This window comes from Thrips palmi, unplaced genomic scaffold (genome assembly GCF_012932325.1).
Source record: "Thrips palmi isolate BJ-2018 unplaced genomic scaffold, TpBJ-2018v1 HiC_scaffold_11, whole genome shotgun sequence".
NCBI classification, from domain to species: domain Eukaryota; kingdom Metazoa; phylum Arthropoda; class Insecta; order Thysanoptera; family Thripidae; genus Thrips; species Thrips palmi.
In genome coordinates, this window is record NW_023144622.1 from 3801646 (window position 1) to 3817008 (window position 15363).

The 15363-nt window shown below is 50.6% G+C and overlaps 5 protein-coding genes across 5 annotated transcripts; 1 reads left to right on the forward strand and 4 right to left on the reverse strand.

The window, feature by feature from the left end:
- Positions 1-295: 295 nt before the first annotated feature.
- Positions 296-6687, reverse strand: LOC117639313 (annulin). The gene is made up of 14 exons (XM_034374857.1): positions 6388-6687; positions 3932-4177; positions 3631-3758; positions 3203-3332; positions 2894-3123; positions 2625-2799; positions 2414-2552; positions 2223-2298; positions 1855-2134; positions 1639-1783; positions 1425-1570; positions 1195-1355; positions 980-1119; positions 296-700 (listed from the first exon to the last, which is right to left on the reverse strand). Exons 1-14 carry the CDS (start codon positions 6557-6559, stop codon positions 541-543), a joined length of 2328 nt encoding a protein of 775 aa, XP_034230748.1. The 5' UTR covers positions 6560-6687; the 3' UTR covers positions 296-540.
- Positions 6688-7163: 476 nt separating this feature from the next.
- Positions 7164-11122, reverse strand: LOC117639255 (E3 ubiquitin-protein ligase PPP1R11-like). The gene is made up of 4 exons (XM_034374743.1): positions 10875-11122; positions 8824-8932; positions 8583-8741; positions 7164-8352 (listed from the first exon to the last, which is right to left on the reverse strand). The coding sequence occupies exons 1-4, from the start codon at positions 10950-10952 to the stop codon at positions 8339-8341; spliced, it is 360 nt and encodes a 119-aa protein (XP_034230634.1). The 5' UTR covers positions 10953-11122; the 3' UTR covers positions 7164-8338.
- On the reverse strand, positions 9033-10867 carry LOC117639251 (succinate--hydroxymethylglutarate CoA-transferase). The gene is made up of 2 exons (XM_034374740.1): positions 9674-10867; positions 9033-9571 (listed from the first exon to the last, which is right to left on the reverse strand). Exons 1-2 carry the CDS (start codon positions 10811-10813, stop codon positions 9341-9343), a joined length of 1371 nt encoding a protein of 456 aa, XP_034230631.1. The 5' UTR covers positions 10814-10867; the 3' UTR covers positions 9033-9340.
- A 41-nt stretch (positions 11123-11163) lies between the features above and the next one.
- On the forward strand, positions 11164-12817 carry LOC117639252 (probable RNA-binding protein 18). The gene is made up of 5 exons (XM_034374741.1): positions 11164-11410; positions 11531-11634; positions 11742-11955; positions 12032-12120; positions 12205-12817. The coding sequence occupies exons 1-5, from the start codon at positions 11390-11392 to the stop codon at positions 12434-12436; spliced, it is 660 nt and encodes a 219-aa protein (XP_034230632.1). The 5' UTR covers positions 11164-11389; the 3' UTR covers positions 12437-12817.
- LOC117639254 (probable 28S ribosomal protein S25, mitochondrial) lies at positions 12607-13879 on the reverse strand. Its single transcript, XM_034374742.1, has 4 exons — positions 13601-13879; positions 13357-13463; positions 13192-13279; positions 12607-13120 (listed from the first exon to the last, which is right to left on the reverse strand). The coding sequence occupies exons 1-4, from the start codon at positions 13735-13737 to the stop codon at positions 12931-12933; spliced, it is 522 nt and encodes a 173-aa protein (XP_034230633.1). The 5' UTR covers positions 13738-13879; the 3' UTR covers positions 12607-12930.
- Positions 13880-15363: the final 1484 nt, after the last annotated feature.

Here is a 15363-nt window from a genome sequence, read left to right on the forward strand (position 1 = left end):
GCCCGCCGAGAGAGAGAGAGAGAGAGAGACACGCCACTCCCTCGCACAGGATGTGAAGCGGGGCGGGGTAATTAGGAACGGCTGCAGGTGCGTGCTCTCCCATGCAGTGCGTGTTAGGGGTTGCGTAGTGTCATCTGACGCCATAGGGCACCCCGCCCCGCTCTTTCAATCATCGGCTCAGCACGACGACGACGCTGTAATGCCCCCGTCAACCCTTTCGTTTGGGCTGGATCGCGCGCAATGCTTGTGTCTCGTTCGGTGGGGAGATGTATGTAAATAAAGATCGGAAACGGAATTGTAGCTTATTTAAATTATACTTTATTTCTAACGTTCTTAATTCATCTATAAAGGTAAAAAAACACAGTGGTGACAACAAATGGCAGATAAAATGTCATTTCGAAAAAATTGCAAACGCAGTTTGTAAACCTTACTCTCTATTACGTACACGAATAATTAAATAATGACGAATTGGAGCTAAACAACTAAACATCTAAAACGACAAGAAAATGGCAGGGGTATATGGGTGCGCCGCCGCGTCGCCTACGCCAGGGTGTCCGGGTTGAGGGAGACCATGAACTCGAGGAAGCCGTCCACGTCGTCCAGCTGCTTGGACACGAACTTGGCGGCGATGGTGGCCTTGCCGGGCACCCTGGGCACCATGCGGAAGGACACGGTGGCGGTGCCGTTGGGCGGGATGGCTCTGCGGACAGGGGGGAGAAACGTTATTCACAGCGTGCCGCACGGTGGACCAGTGGAGGCGGTCCCAATGCCGGACGCGTTTTGAGCTCCAGAGTCGCTGAATGTGACTCGAACCGAACGTGTGACCCCACCAATGGATTGCTCTCGAACGAGGAATCCATTGGTGGGGTCACACGCTCGATTCGAGTCCTGCTTAGCGACGCTGGAGCTCAAAACGCGTGTAGAGTTTCGTCCGCCTCCACCGGTGTTCTGGCAAGTCCACTGAGAGGCGAGCACGTACTGCGCCATGTCGATCTTGAGCTGCTTGTCCACGCCGGGGCCCTCGATGATGAACTGGCCGCGCTTGAGCGCGATGGGCAGCGGGTTGACTAGGGACGCGGACGCCATCAGCTCGCGGTCCGTGACGGGCGGGCTCTCGAGCTGCGGCAAATCGTAAGCACACCGTCAGACCGCTGAAGAGGAACGACACTGTAACACCGCGACGGCCATGCCCACCTGGATCTTGATGTCGGGCTTGCGCACCCGGAAGTCGTCCTGCGCGAAGTACTCGTAGTCGGTCTCGTGGACGGTGGCGAGGCAGGCGATGTTGAAGGCGGCCTGGTCCAGCAGCCGCGGCGCGTACTCCTCCCAGGACACGTCGAGCCGCACCTCCTCCTCTGCGACTCAAATTAAATTAATCCTTTTTGCCATTGTTTTTGTTTAGTTTCGTCCAGCGGCGCGCTTACCCGTCCCGGCGCGCACTTTGTGCGCGGACCGCTCCTTCTTGACGGGCTCCTTGACGCGGCCCGTGTACAGCACCGTGTCCACGCGCAGCACCACCGTCACGGAGTAGTCCTCGCGCCGGCTGCGGTTCCTCATCAGCACCACCACACTGCGGACAGAGCGCCGTAAGAACCGATCCCTCGCACAACAAGCTGGCACCATGGACGACGGACTCACGAGAAGGGCTGGCCGATGACGATGTCGTCGCGGAGCTGGAAGTCGAACTGGAGGTCGTTGAAGTCCTCGTTGAGGTAGTAGCGACTGAACAGCGACTCGCTCTGCGCCAGCGCCTTCAGCATCGTGGACCTCTCCTCGTCGCTCTCTGCAGCGGGAAGGGCGAGGCATGAAGGACAAGGGACTTGAACGCACGACGCCCGGGCCGTCCCTACTCACTCTCGGGGTACTTGTAGGTGTGCGTGACGTCCTCCCGCGTCCACTTGCCGACCGCCTTGGTGCTGATGAGCAGCCCGATGCCCAGGGTGTCCTTCCGCAGCAGCTTGAGGGGCTGCGTGGGGCCGGCGTACTTCCAGAACACCTTGTCGGCGTTCACCTCGGCGTACACGAAGTTGGCGTCGTAGGGACGCAGCACCTCGCCGCGCTTCACCGCCGCCACGGACGCGGGGCCGCAGCGGTACATGTCGTCGCTCAGCTCCTGCGGCGTCGAGTCGATCACCTGGGCGAACACAGGGGGGAATATTACTTTTTTTAAAGCCGAAAAGGGCAACATTATCTGGTAAAACACAGGACCCGGCCCTACTCACCTGCCAGCCAGCGTACTGCGGCGCGGGCTCCAGGTCGGGCCGCTGCATCCACACCTCGTTCCAGACGTGGAAGTTCCTGGAGGACAGTGGGTCGTTACATCTCCATCACGGTCGTCCGTTTGGCACGCAATTAGATTATTGTTGGCTTGGCTGGAAAATCCGCGCTTTGCCATTCCGCCGCTCCGCCTCACCAGATGGAATCACTGTTGAGCTCCTCCATGACCTTGCCCGCGTCGTTGACGAAGTAGTCCACCGTCAGGCTGTTCTGGGTGTCGTGGGCGCTGGCGTAGCACGTGATGACCCTGCAGGGGATGCCCAGCGCCCTGCACACTGGAAAATTAAGCGATTGAAAAAGGAAACGTGCCGTCTACACTGGTAGAACGAAGGCGGTGGAGGCCTTACGGGTGCCTAGGACGCCGGAGAAGACCCAGCACTGGCCGTACTTGACGGGCTTGTGGGTCTTGTGGAAGGTCTGCAGGATCTTCATGGAGCCCACCCACTTGGTGGGCGGCGTGCCCCCCTCGAACTCGCTCGTCCAGTTGCCCATCACGGCCCCGTTGTCGTCCGGCGAGTTGACCTTGACATTCGCCCGGCGTTCGGAAAGCGAAATTCATAAGGCCCATTGTTTTTGTTTGGCTGCTGTTGTTTCAGTGCGTGGTGCTGGCACTCACCGCGGCGGACAGCGCCCGCGCCGTCTTGACGGGGTCCGCGCGGCTGGGCGGCGACAGGCGGCCCACGCTGGCGGCGAGGTACAGCGTGCACTCCAGCACGTCGCGCTCGAACTGCGCGAACTTCCAGACGCTGGGCCGGATGCGGTTGTAGGAGCCGCGGTAGATGAGGCCCGAGTCGTTGAGCACGTACTCCTGCCGCAGGTCCTCGCCGTACAGGTACACCTGGTCCTCTGCCAACCGCCAAGGTCAGGTAGGTTAGGTTAGGCCGCGAAGACCTCTCTGCAGGTGAAATGGTTGTGGGCTACTGACCTGGGCACCAAGGGTTGAAGAGGATGAAGATGCCGCCGGGCAGCGAGTAGCTGAGCGCGCCGTCGCCCTGCAGCTTGGTGTCCACCTCCATCTTCCACTCGCCCACGATACACGTCACGGCGGGGGTGATCTGCCGCGGCGGACAAGGATGAGGCGCGCCGGAAAATCGGAAATTTAAATTGAAATAAATCCCGACTGGGCCTCGCGGCGCGGCGCGGCGCCACGCCCGGCGAGGCTCTCGAGGCGCGGCGCCGCGAGCCATGCAAATTGTCGTCTGCCGCGCGATTCCGGAGGTTCCGTTTCGTCGCTCCGTCTCTGTCGCGCTCATGCGGCGCGCCGTAGGCGTGCGAGAGAGACGGGACGCCCCTTCGGAAGCGCCCGGCTGCGCGCTGCGCCGCGCGGACACGGCGGACACGCCCGCCACTCACCAGCACGCGGATGTAGTTGCCCTCGGTGGCGTCCAGGACGGCGCTCCACTCGGCCGGCGAGTCGGCGATCTTCTCCAGCAGCGGCACGGCCACCAGGGTGCCCTGGCCGAAGCTGTTCTTGTCCGAGTCTGGCGGGGAACAACAGCATCGGAAGTTAACGCCAGCACGCCTCGTCGGTTGGTCGGCGCCTGCGAAGCCCAGGCTGGGCCGCCCCGCAAGACACGGCCGCTCGGCGGGCCGGCCCACCCTGGCCTTGGCAGGCGCTCCCGGCTCCAGGGTGGCGACGACGTAGACGACGTACCAGCGACGGAGAAGATGAAGCTGACGGCGTCCCGGTGGCGCTGGAAGGGCCTGCTGAGCCCCAGCGCCAGGGCGAAGGCCTGGCCGCGCCGCACCACCAGTCTGGCGTCGCGCGGCCGCTCCATCAGCTCGAAGCGCGCCGTGTTGTGGATGGCGCCGTTCTCCGCCAGGCACAGGTCCACGCTCACCACGGCCACGACGGACAGCGCGCTGCCCGCCCTCGGGTCCACCAGCTCGCCGTCCAAGTCTGCGGCAGGAGAGCTCTTTCAGCAAGCGGCACAGTGGGGAAGGTGTCCCTCTTCACCAAGACCAGCACGATGCTCAACACGGCCAGACGGCCAGGCAGACAGGCAGACAGACAGACAGACAGACAGACAGACAGACAGACACACAGACACGCAGATTAACAACCGTCGGCGCCGCCTGCTCCAGGCGTCTCCCGAAAACAAACTTGATTAGCATATTCATGGTGGAGGCTGGCTCGCGCGGGCTCCCGTCTAGTCTCCAGTCCGGCCTTAATCAGATTCCATTTCCCCCGTGACCTCATCCGGATGGACGACAGTCCCGAATCGCAGTGGTGTCTGTTACAGTGGCGTGGAGGGGGGGACTGCAATTTGTCTGTTTCGTCACTGTTGTGTCAGCCCCCTCCACCGGTGGGCCGCGGGGGGCGTGGCACCGCCTAATTCTATTTGGTTAACGTGGCCGCGCGGCTCCTATGCTGTCCGCGTGGGGCGCCCTCGCGGTCCTCGGCGATTCGCACCCAATAAAAAAAAAAAAACAATTCTCTACTTACTGGTCACCGGGAAGGTGGCCGTCGAGGGTGCGGGTACCCCCGGCGGCCGCAGTGGGGGCAGTGGGGGCAGTGGCGGCAGTGGGGACGCCACTGGGGGTGGAAGTGGGGGCGGCAACGGGGGCGACGTTGCCACAGGGAGAGGTACTAGTCGAGGTGGCACCGGCGGAGGAAGTAGTGGAGGCCGACGAAGTGGCAGCGGAAGCAGTGGCGTGGACGGGGACGCCGCCGCGTCGCTCCGCGGCACCGCCATGTCCCCCATGACGTGCAGGACTGACTGGACGACGTGATCCCGGCACCGCGGCGGCCACCACGCCGTCAAAGGAATGCCCCGCGAGAGCGCATTGCACGTGCACGTTCGCACACACTCGCACACGCATTCTCACCGCCCCGCGCACGCACCGCCACGCCGCCGCGCCGCGACATGCGTAAAGCACACGCAAGGCGTACCTAGCCTAGAGGCCGCCGAAGTCCATCCTTCGACGTCCACGTGCCCGTCGCCCGCCGTCGGCCATCGGATGGCAGGGCGCCGCCGCGCTCCAGTTTCACCGCGCGCCGGGATCGGACAAAATGACAAAATTGCAGAGCAACGCGACCGCCTCGTTGTGGGTGGAGTGGCCGGGCAGGCCAGGTGTGGCGGCCGCCTTCATGCACAGCCGCCTCAGTCCGAAGGGCCTCGCTCTGTCTCTCTCGCACTAACGGAGCGCTCCATCCGAGTGCGAGAGAGACAGAGCGACGAGGCGATCCTTTTCTGAATCAAGCGACTGGAGGTGGCCGATTGGCCGATTGTCTGACAAGCTGGTGACGATCATCATGACCATGTCATGACTGCCGGATTATAGCTTCATACGGCCAGGCGGTGTGCACCTGGGGAATGATGGGTGCAGTGCAGCGGGCGCACACACACACTCACACACACGCGGCGCGAAGCAGGTGCACTTAAAGGGAGCGCAATTTGCGCAGTTTGGACCGAGCAGCGGAGCAGCGCGCCAAAAGCAGAGCGGTGAGGTGACAGTGTGCCTTACACTGTTTACAATTTTTTCCCCACAAAAAGACCCGATTGTATTCTAGAGTGAAAAAGAGGTTCTGCCTAGAAAAAGGTTCGGCGGAGGAACAGGAGCGGATGAAGGAGCCATTCGTCGCTTTCATGGTCGGTTGTCCCCCCCCCCCCGGGGCTGCCCACGCCGCGTCCACGCGTGGACTCCACGCACGCCGGGCACGCCGTGCCACTGACTGCAGGTGTGTGACGTCACACTCACGTCGCCACACGTCAAGACCAAGGCCGAGGAAGGCCGCGCGGGGCCTGCAGCCGCCCAGCGACTACAAGCAGTGGCCGCTGGTCATCGGGGCAGGGCATGTCCGATGGCGATGTCGCGATATCTCGATATCGCCATCGAGATGGATGTCGTTCCCGCTCCCCGCGGGGCTGCCGAAAAGGGACGTCAGGCGGACCGCCGCGTCGACACGTCAAACAGCCGTGTCAACAGACAGACAACGAGTAGGCTGGGAGACGGTGGCGACGGACGGACAGACAGGCTCAGGTCCCGACAGAGACCGCGGCGTGCGGTGCGCCCGGCAGGCAGGCAGCCACCGAGTGCCTGGCGCACCCGTGCGTTGGGGTTGCCGCGCACCACGGCGCTCCGTCACGCCTCTTGCAGTGCACTCACCGTTGAAGGCCCTGCCCCGGCCGCGGGTGCCGTACGGGTACCGCGGCGGCTTGGGCAGCACGTCGGCGGGGTAGAAGTGGCGGCCGTGCGGCGGCCCCGCGCCGCCATGCCGGAAGAGGGCGCGGACCCTCTCGAGCAGGTTGCCGAACATGCCGCAGTCCTCGCACACCATCAAACGCAGGGGGCTCTTCGCCGGCAGCGAGTGACAGCGAGTGGCATGGACGCGGAGCCGGAGCTGCAGTGGCCGTGCTTGGCCTGCTGGGGAACACCAAACGCCTCGCGTCGCCAGGTGTGGTGCGGGCCGACTGGGCCACTGGGCCGCGGGGAAGTCAAGTCAGCTTCGGCAAGGCGCGTCCCGCTGCGTCCCGCCGCGTCCCCGCCCTCGTGCGCACCCACTCGCATTATGCGCCCCCGCCACGCTACGCCACGCCCTGCCGGCCCGACGTCGCTCCATCTCTCTCGCTCCCTTGGCAAGGCCCCGTGAGTGCGACGGAGACAGAGCACTGCTCGCGCTGCGGCCGCCCAATCGCGGGGAGGGAGGCCTCCAACGTGTCGCCTTCCATGCGCTGCAGCTGTAGAGTGCAGCGGACCGAGCATCAGGCCAGAGCTCTCAAATCAATGCACTTGCCACCTGCTGTCTTGGCCAGTCTTCGGTGAAGGGTTTCCAATGCTTATCTTATTTCTTTTCTTACTTATTTTTTATTTTTTTAAAATTTCTTACTTTTAAAAGCTATGGAGATCTGAGAATAGGTATGGGCAAGTAACGAGGTACACAGTCTTTTGTAAGCGGCCTTTATTACACAATAAACTCTTCAGTTATTTCTAACATTCACAGCATTTCATTAAACATCATTTGTGCTAACAGTCTATTCACATTCACCCTCGCCTGAACTAAAGATTACATCTTAAGACCAATGCAGGGAATGGCAAATTTGCCCTCTTGGTCTTGCAACTTGAGTAAAGACAGGGTTCTTCTAATGGGCAGCCTATAAAAGTTATACAAAGCTAAAATCTAATTATTTATTGATCACATTCTTATGGGGGAAAATTCATTTCAAGACCTATGCCAGTCTTTTATCTTAGAAAAAAAAAATTAACAGTACTTTTTGTTTAAAACATAACTTTCCACATAGAAAATTGAAGTTGTGTCATATATAAAACTCAGTAGTGAAGTAAAAACTTCAAAGGGCGTCTTGTATAAACACTGGTAAATTCAATGCTTTCTTTGTCCAGGTTGCTTCCTTGTTTTTTTCACTTCTAAAGGTGGGTCATCATCTTGCACCCTCTCTTGGTCATTGGCAGGGGAAATGGAAGCAATTTGGGGGGCCACAGTAACAGTACCTCCACAGCACATGTGACAAAAACAAAAATCACATACAAAATATATAAAATAAAGTCCAAGAACTCGCAAAATTACTACATCAAATGATGATGCAAAGATTCAGTTGTCGAATCCAAAACAATTATTTACAATGACAACAGAACGCACACAAAGAGCACCGCACCTGTGCTACACTAATGGGTGACTTACATATCAAAATAAACAAGGAAAAAAAAAAGGGAAAATCAGTCACTGATGGGGCAATGCAGCTTTCTATAGCTGTGCCAATTATTTCTGCTATGGTGAGCAAAGCTGCTAAGAAACGGTATCATATTGGACTTGGGACACAAATTTATAGCAGTGTACTTTCTAGTGATACATTGACTTATAAAGAATGCCACAAGTGAAGCAAAGCATTGGAATTATGACTACTGTACATGAAGCTTATTTTCAAGAGAAAGCATTGTGCTGCAACATGATACGTCTATTTCTTCCAAATGTAATCCTTAATTCTTGTATGAAGAACCTCCTTATTACAGAGTCTTACAACCTAATAATGTTAAGGAGTTCCGAATCCAGTGGTTGATTGTTGATAAAACTTGGTCAATCCATTCCTAGTATGATCTTTGGTTAAAGTCCATCTCCTGTTAAATCATGAAGCAACATATTAAAAAATTGAATTAAGGTTTAATTTTTAAATCAGAAAATTGGGATACTTTTAAAATGAAACATGAAAAATATTCTAATCTGAACATGATAATAAAGGAAGTATACTGGACATAACAGGAGGTTTCAAGAGCTCTTGAGATAACACTGATTTAACACTCAAGTCTGAGAAGTATGCTCTTAAGCGAGTAGAGAAAATGTAATTTACCTGACCCACAGGGTACTGGTGATTGTGATGAAGGAACTTCTGGTCCACTTTGGTTCTTCTTTCTGTGATCAGCATGTCCATAGCAGTTTTCACATTCATCATCTGATTCAGAGGATGAGCTTTCATCAAACTCACGGTGCTTCCTGTATATACAACAACCTGAAAAGATACACAAACAAATTAGAAGAAAAAGAGTATAAATTTATTATTATATCCAAAATCTAATAGTCTGTAAACTTACACTTTGATTTTCTCTTATTCATGTGCTCATTATCAACAGTGTCTGCATCCCACTTGACCTTCTTGTCGGATTTTGGTTTCCTTAATTTTAATCTTACAGCTGAAGGTTCCTGTCAACAAAACAAAAGAAGAAGAAAAAAATTAAATTAAAAAGTTCATTTTGAATTTTGAACAGCTCTCACATTACAGTTCCTAACTTCCTCACCAATATGGGAGTAGAATGCAAATGCTAAAAATGTCAGTCAAAGTCAATTTCAGGCCATCAGAATAATAAGGAAACTAAACCTTTTGGTTTGAGTGGTTTAATAATTAAGTACAAAGCCCCCAGAAAGATAATGGTTCAAAACATTTAAGAAATCTCAGACTTTGTATGTAGCATAGACTTTCAACAAATTTTAAAAGCCACTTAATAACAATAACAATACTTGAGGATAGAATAACCAACACCACAATAAGAAAATATAAATCTAGTAAGTACAAATGTTCAAGCACTTTAAAACACTAAACAGACAGAAAAGTTATGCAACAGCACCAATCTTAATAAGTCTTTCAATTTTTTCTTGTGAATAACCAAGTGTGGAGTGTAATATTTCATGGGTGTGCTGTCCCAGTGTTGGTGGAGGGGAGCGAATCTGGTTCTTAGCATTGCTGAATTTCACAGCGGGAGCAACAAGCTTCACTTTTCCAGCCACAGGGTGATCGACATATTGGACAACTTTGGTAGCCTCAAGATGAGGATCATTGAACACCTTAAAAAAAAAGGAAGGTAGAAATTAGGCACACTTATGTCACATGTACCTTAAGTTCAAAATTTAATTGATAAATTTTAAGAGCTTCTATGGAAAACTTACATCAGCAATGCTGTTAATTGGTCCATAAGGAAAGGAGGCACCCTCTAATAATTTTAGCCACTCATTTCTGATTTTTGTTCGAAACTTGTCCTTTAAAATAGCCAAAAGGACTTTCCTATTCTTGACTCTCAGTTTATTAGTAACAAATTTACTGTCATTTGCAATGTGTGGCAATTCAAATCGATGGCACAAATCTACGAACTGCTTGTCACTGCCTGTTCCAACTGTGATGAAACACCCATCCTTGGTCTCAAGAGCTTCATAAGGGACTATGCTAGGATGGCTGGTGCCATGTCTCTCAGCTTCAACACCGCCATTTAAATAGTTTGATCCAATGTTAATTAGAGATGCTACTTGAGTAGATAGTAAATTAGCGTCAATCTTTTGGCCCAGGCCAGTTTGCAATCTTTGCATGAGGGCAGCCATGATTGCCCCATGTGCATACAAGCCAGTCATTATATCAGTCAGAGCAACACCAACTTTACACGGCTCTCCATCTTGGGGTCCTGTAATGTGTAACAGTCCACCCATTGATGCGGCAATAACATCATAGCCAGGTCGATTGCTGTACGGACCATCAGGTCCAAAGCCAGAGATCGAACAATAAATAAGATGCGGAGCCACAGCCTTGAAGTCTGCATAGCCCAAGCCCAATTCATCCATTTTACCAGGGACGAAATTCTCGACAAGAACATCAGCCTTCTCAGCCAGTTCGAACAAAATATTCTTCCCTTCTGTCGACTTCATGTCGATGCATAAGCTTTTCTTGTTTCTATTGACAGCCATAAAGTAACAGCTCTCGTTGGTGTCACCAATGAAAGGAGGACCCCACTTCCTGCACTCGTCCCCTTCGATAGGCCTCTCAACTTTGATAACTTCAGCGCCAAGGTCCCCCAGGACCATGGTGCAGTAGGGGCCAGCCACTATGCGTGTCAAGTCCAAAATTCGTACCCCTGCCAGGGGATCAGCCTGAACCTCACTTGAAAGGCCTCGAGACAGTTTCAAAGCACGAGGATGGCGCCTAAACCCTACGAAAGGCGTCGTGGACCGATATAGGCACCTAACCAAACTTAGCAAGGGAGAGGCCATCATTTTGGGTCGGATGTTGACGACAGACTGATAAAGTGAGCACCGGTCCATCAGGCCGTCAGGTGGCAGCGAGTGTGTGTAAACAGGTAGCGTTCAAGGCCATTCAACGTACTTGCGGTGTTCTCTCGTCGCCACTTTCGACTACTGTCACAGCTCCGTCGCAGGCAGGTTGCGCAGGTCTCTCCGCCATTCTCTCCGAACTGTCACTCTGCTCACGGTTCCAATTTACGGCCCACTACAGAGCCAAACTGAGCAACGTCTAGGGCGAAAGCGAGTACAACGTGTCGTGACAAGTACCCGAAAAGCTGATCGTTCACTTCAAAATGCTCACGACGTGATGGGGGGGCGAGGAAGCCAGTCTGCGCAGTTTTGCAACAACAAAAACAAATGAGAAACGATTTCACGATTTCGGCTGCAGCTGAGTGGAGTGTGTTTGTTGTCGGTCGATGTTTTAGTAGGTCGTTTGGAGACTTTTCGGTTTTGGTTTGATCTTTGACTCAAGTTTGGTGAAAGATGGCCTGATTAGACAATGAATCTTTCCCTGAAGACACTTTACTCGCCCTTCCGGAGAAAGGACTGCCCGTGTTAGCGGTCCATTCATCCTGCTTCCCGTGGTTTTACTGTGCCATGGCTTCAGGCTCAGAAAATGTATGTTAATTGGTTTTAAAAGCCTTTCTGTTGCTATTCATGTTTCCTCACGCGTGCCTGATGTAGCCTCGAAATTGATCTGTATATTTGACCTGACTGTGATTGTAATTTTATTTTCAGCATTTAACATCTGTCATTCCAGTTCCGAAGGATGAATCGAGTAGCAACAATGATATGCAGGACAAGCGCCTGTGGATTGGAAACCTAGATCCTCGTTTGTCTGAGTAAGTATCTCAACTATTGTCCAAGGTATCGACAATTCCCTTTTTGTCGAGTCTAGCTCTTCTTGTTGCATTACCGAACTAACCGTTTGCTGGCTTTCCCTCTACTGGTATAACCTTTTAAAACTCCTCCAAAAACATGGCACGATTGAGAAGTTTGATTTGCTATTTCATCGATCTGGACCATTGGCTGGTTTTCCACGAGGATATGCATTTTGCACTTTCAAAAACACTGAAGATGCAACATCAGCCATGCAACATCTGGATGGACAACTTGTTGGTAACAAACACGTAATTGTGCGCTGGGCTCACTCAATGAGCAAGGTAAGCTTTGTCTGTCAGAAACAAACCATTGAATGGAGAAGAAAAAAGCTAGTGATACCCTTGCTTTGCTCTGCAGGATGAAATGGAAAGCCGGCCAAAAGCAGAGCTGACTATACCTGTCCTAGCTGGTGCAAAGTCATCAAAATCTGAGAAGAAACCTCTCAGGTAATACAACTTTAGTTACCTCAATTTTGTTTTTACAGCTTGTGGTTATGAAAAAGTCTAATTCTCCATTTGTGGTTGTTTCAGTCGGAAAACAGCTATACAAGCTATTGAAGCCAAACTGAGACTTATGGAGCAGACTAATGTTGTTGAAGAATTTGAGGTAAATGACTCACCAGCTGCACTAAGGAACAAGTCACATGTTTTGGTTCAAGCCCAAGTTGGTTTAGATCCAAGCAACAGCAAGTCCTCCCACTCACGATCTTCAGGTCGTAAACATGATCGCAAACCATATCACAGAGGACACCATCATAGATAATTTGTCATTCAACTATCAGTGTGAAATTTAGTCATACCCTGCCAAACACTTAAATATAAATCAACTTCAAAACACCCACCAATTCTAATCAGGGCCCAATGCATATTGGTAATATTGTAAGGGACACAAATATGACTGAAACAATAACATTAGAGTAATTCTACTACTTGTTGATATTTGACAAATAAGATTGCCAATTTATTAGACACCTCAGAAACATACTTAATGATCATTCATTGTTCATATCATATGTACACATCATTTACTTCCCTCTTCATCAGATTTGAATTACCTCATGATCTCTGTATTATTTATTGACTTTGCACCATTTACAAGGTCTTCCTCTCTGATCCAGTCTTGTAATAAAGAAAATTTTTAGTAGATCAAGTATTTGATGCATCTTTGTTTTTCCTAAGTCAACACAGCAGTTCTATCTGGTACACAATCATTTACCAAAACATTAATATAAAAGTAGACACAAGGACAAGGAGAATTTAAGATGGTACACCATCATCTCTGTCAAAGAATACATATTTGCCCCGCATGTGTTTGGGTAAAGTAACTAGCCCTGAACATGGAACCTGGCCAGGAATTCTACAAATACAACTTTGCTTGCATCCATAGCCAAAATTAGCTGGATTGACTTTTACTTGTTTCGCAATTGCTTCAGCTTGAAGAACTGACCTGTAATGGGACATAAATTATAAATAAGTTGTTGGCAATATGAAATTGATGTAACAGGCAGCATTACTTACGCAGTTTTACATAGTGTGCTACACAGGTGATCCAAAATCTCCTCGTTCTCTTTACCATCTATATCCACAACCAAATCTTTGCCATCATCTAACCAAACCAGAAAATGTGTTAGAACTGAAAAATATTTGCTTGAAAAACGTCAGAAGTAAGTCATGTCACCTTACCAAGAAACACTCTGATGAATGGAGATGGTGTCATGTTTCTAAACGTTAAAACCTGAACATCAGGATTTTTGTACTGAACTTGTGGTAAACACCAAAATACGAAGTCTCTGAAACAGTAAATCACACATAACAAATGAACCAGCAGGGAAGGCAGTAGAGACTTAAGATGACATAATCATGACACAGTCGCTTGACTTGCCGGTACTAGTACAAGCATAAGCTTAAGACACAATTCATATCTCACCTGGCACCTTTGTGATGGTCTCCAAAGGTATTGTAGTTCACCGAAAATATTTTAATTTTATCTTTTAAAACTATTCTCCCAGCGTTCAAATATTTCAGCGTTCTCCGTACAGGAGCTGCACCTTTCATGAACGGCATTTTCACTGGTTTGTCGGAAGCTTCTTCCAAAAATTACAGTGTGAAACTTTCGAAGAAAGACATGAACGTCTATATAACCTCAATTTGTTAACATATCTTCTGCACCTCGTCTGCTAGTATTGTGGTGTGAATAGCGACATTATTGACAGATATCGTGTGTGTAGTTCAAGGTGTAGATTGAGATTTATATTCACATTGAAGGTTGCTTTCTGTGATCTACGAGGCTAGCAAGGCAATAAGTATGAGAACTAGTAGTCTGTAAGGTTTTTTTTTCTGCGCAATCTACAAGACACGAAATAGCTTGTCCATGACGTCGTCCACCATGGGGACCTCCAAGGACTCCGCGGGCAGCGCCGGCTACTCCACAAAGACTGACCCCATGATTGCGTCCACGGCGGGCGCGGGCAGCATCGCCTGCTCCTCTCTCAAGTCCGACCCCCCGGGTAGCAGTTTGGAGGGGTCTTCCCTCATCTCGTCATCCGTGATCGGCTCACTCAATGGCGTGGAGGACAAGTCGGCAAAGCTGGCATTGTGCTTTCCGCGTCCGTTCCCATTTCCCCGTGCTTCCCCTGCTACGCTGCTACGCGACCAGCCGCCTGCTACCGCATGCTACCGCCTGCGAACGGACGGGTAGGCATCACGCTGCACAGACCTGCTCTACGGGCCGACGTACCTGCCAGGCGCTCCGAGGGGCTGCATCGCTTTAGTGGTCAATTTCGGGTTGTGTTAGAGGTATGAGCACAGGAGAGCAAAGCGTGATTGACTCTGTAAGTTTACCATAAGTTTGTTGAGGGTTACTAAGCCTTTTCTTGCTTCTATTTTGAAAGCGTTCACCTTGTGTCTGTCTAACTGATCCCTCATTCAGTATGGCCCCCAGAGAAAAATGGTCACATTCAATTGTATTCCATGCAGTTTCTCTGCACTTTTTGTTAAAAAAAATATGTGGTGACATAATTTTTATGCTATACAACGCACTTGTGAAATGTGGTGAATACTTGATCACGTATGATGTTTTCTGTCCTTAATAGATCTTTTAATGATTTTTAATTAAAAGAAAAAGTCTACTTGCAGAAGACAAAAATGTTTATCCTGAGTTTTCCTAGACAATCTATGCTGTAGATGTACAATAACAATCTTTGGTGGCACAGAAAATATTTTACATAGGCCTTTATAAACAGAACACATAATCTTGGACAGGTTTTCTACAAAGGAGGTTGTTTGAAATTAAGTGATTGTTGAAATTTTACTACCAAACCTTAAGGGTAGATTTGTGAGAAAACTAAATTAAGACATGAAATTCAGTTACCTGCAGATACGAGGTCAAACAGAATTTTACATGTTTACATCTGCAAGTCAGTTTAACATCAGTTTTATTTCATTCTTTGGTAAATTAAACCAAATGCCACTTTAGCTTAAGGCACATGAGGACTAGTACCAGGTAAGATACTGTCATATTTTCTCCACTTGTAATTTTAAAAAGAACTTAGCTGTTAAATCTTAGCAGTTGCTGATGTATATTATTTTTATCGAAGGTCGTAAGGAACAATTGAGATGAAGTACTTATTGCATGGCCCTAATCACAGTTTCCCATAAAACTTCCAGTAAAGGAAGATACAAAGAGACTTA

What these genes read in the sequence shown, in the direction of transcription:
- LOC117639251 (XM_034374740.1), bottom strand. Translation starts at nt 10,813, where the DNA reads ATGGACCGGTGCTCACTTTATCAGTCTGTCGTCAACATCCGACCCAAA. An exon ending in CAATTAACAGCATTGCTGAT is followed by an intron (nt 9,572 to 9,673) that starts GTAAGTTTTCCA and finishes TTTTTTTTTAAG; the next exon opens with GTGTTCAATGATCCTCATCT.
- LOC117639254 (XM_034374742.1), bottom strand. Translation starts at nt 13,737, where the DNA reads ATGCCGTTCATGAAAGGTGCAGCTCCTGTACGGAGAACGCTGAAATAT. An exon ending in GACCATCACAAAGGTGCCAG is followed by an intron (nt 13,464 to 13,600) that starts GTGAGATATGAA and finishes TTACTGTTTCAG; the next exon opens with AGACTTCGTATTTTGGTGTT. An exon ending in AGCACACTATGTAAAACTGC is followed by an intron (nt 13,121 to 13,191) that starts GTAAGTAATGCT and finishes GTCCCATTACAG; the next exon opens with GTCAGTTCTTCAAGCTGAAG.
- LOC117639255 (XM_034374743.1), bottom strand. Translation starts at nt 10,952, where the DNA reads ATGGCGGAGAGACCTGCGCAACCTGCCTGCGACGGAGCTGTGACAGTA. An exon ending in GCGACGAGAGAACACCGCAA is followed by an intron (nt 8,933 to 10,874) that starts GTACGTTGAATG and finishes TTTTGTTGACAG; the next exon opens with GAACCTTCAGCTGTAAGATT. An exon ending in GAATAAGAGAAAATCAAAGT is followed by an intron (nt 8,742 to 8,823) that starts GTAAGTTTACAG and finishes GTATCTTTTCAG; the next exon opens with GTTGTTGTATATACAGGAAG.
- LOC117639313 (XM_034374857.1), bottom strand. Translation starts at nt 6,559, where the DNA reads ATGGTGTGCGAGGACTGCGGCATGTTCGGCAACCTGCTCGAGAGGGTC. An exon ending in CGCGGGCGCTGTCCGCCGCG is followed by an intron (nt 2,800 to 2,893) that starts GTGAGTGCCAGC and finishes GCGAATGTCAAG; the next exon opens with GTCAACTCGCCGGACGACAA. An exon ending in CAAAGTGCGCGCCGGGACGG is followed by an intron (nt 1,356 to 1,424) that starts GTAAGCGCGCCG and finishes TTTGAGTCGCAG; the next exon opens with AGGAGGAGGTGCGGCTCGAC.
- LOC117639252 (XM_034374741.1), top strand. Translation starts at nt 11,390, where the DNA reads ATGGCTTCAGGCTCAGAAAAT. An exon ending in CTAGATCCTCGTTTGTCTGA is followed by an intron (nt 11,635 to 11,741) that starts GTAAGTATCTCA and finishes TTCCCTCTACTG; the next exon opens with GTATAACCTTTTAAAACTCC. An exon ending in GGGCTCACTCAATGAGCAAG is followed by an intron (nt 11,956 to 12,031) that starts GTAAGCTTTGTC and finishes TTTGCTCTGCAG; the next exon opens with GATGAAATGGAAAGCCGGCC.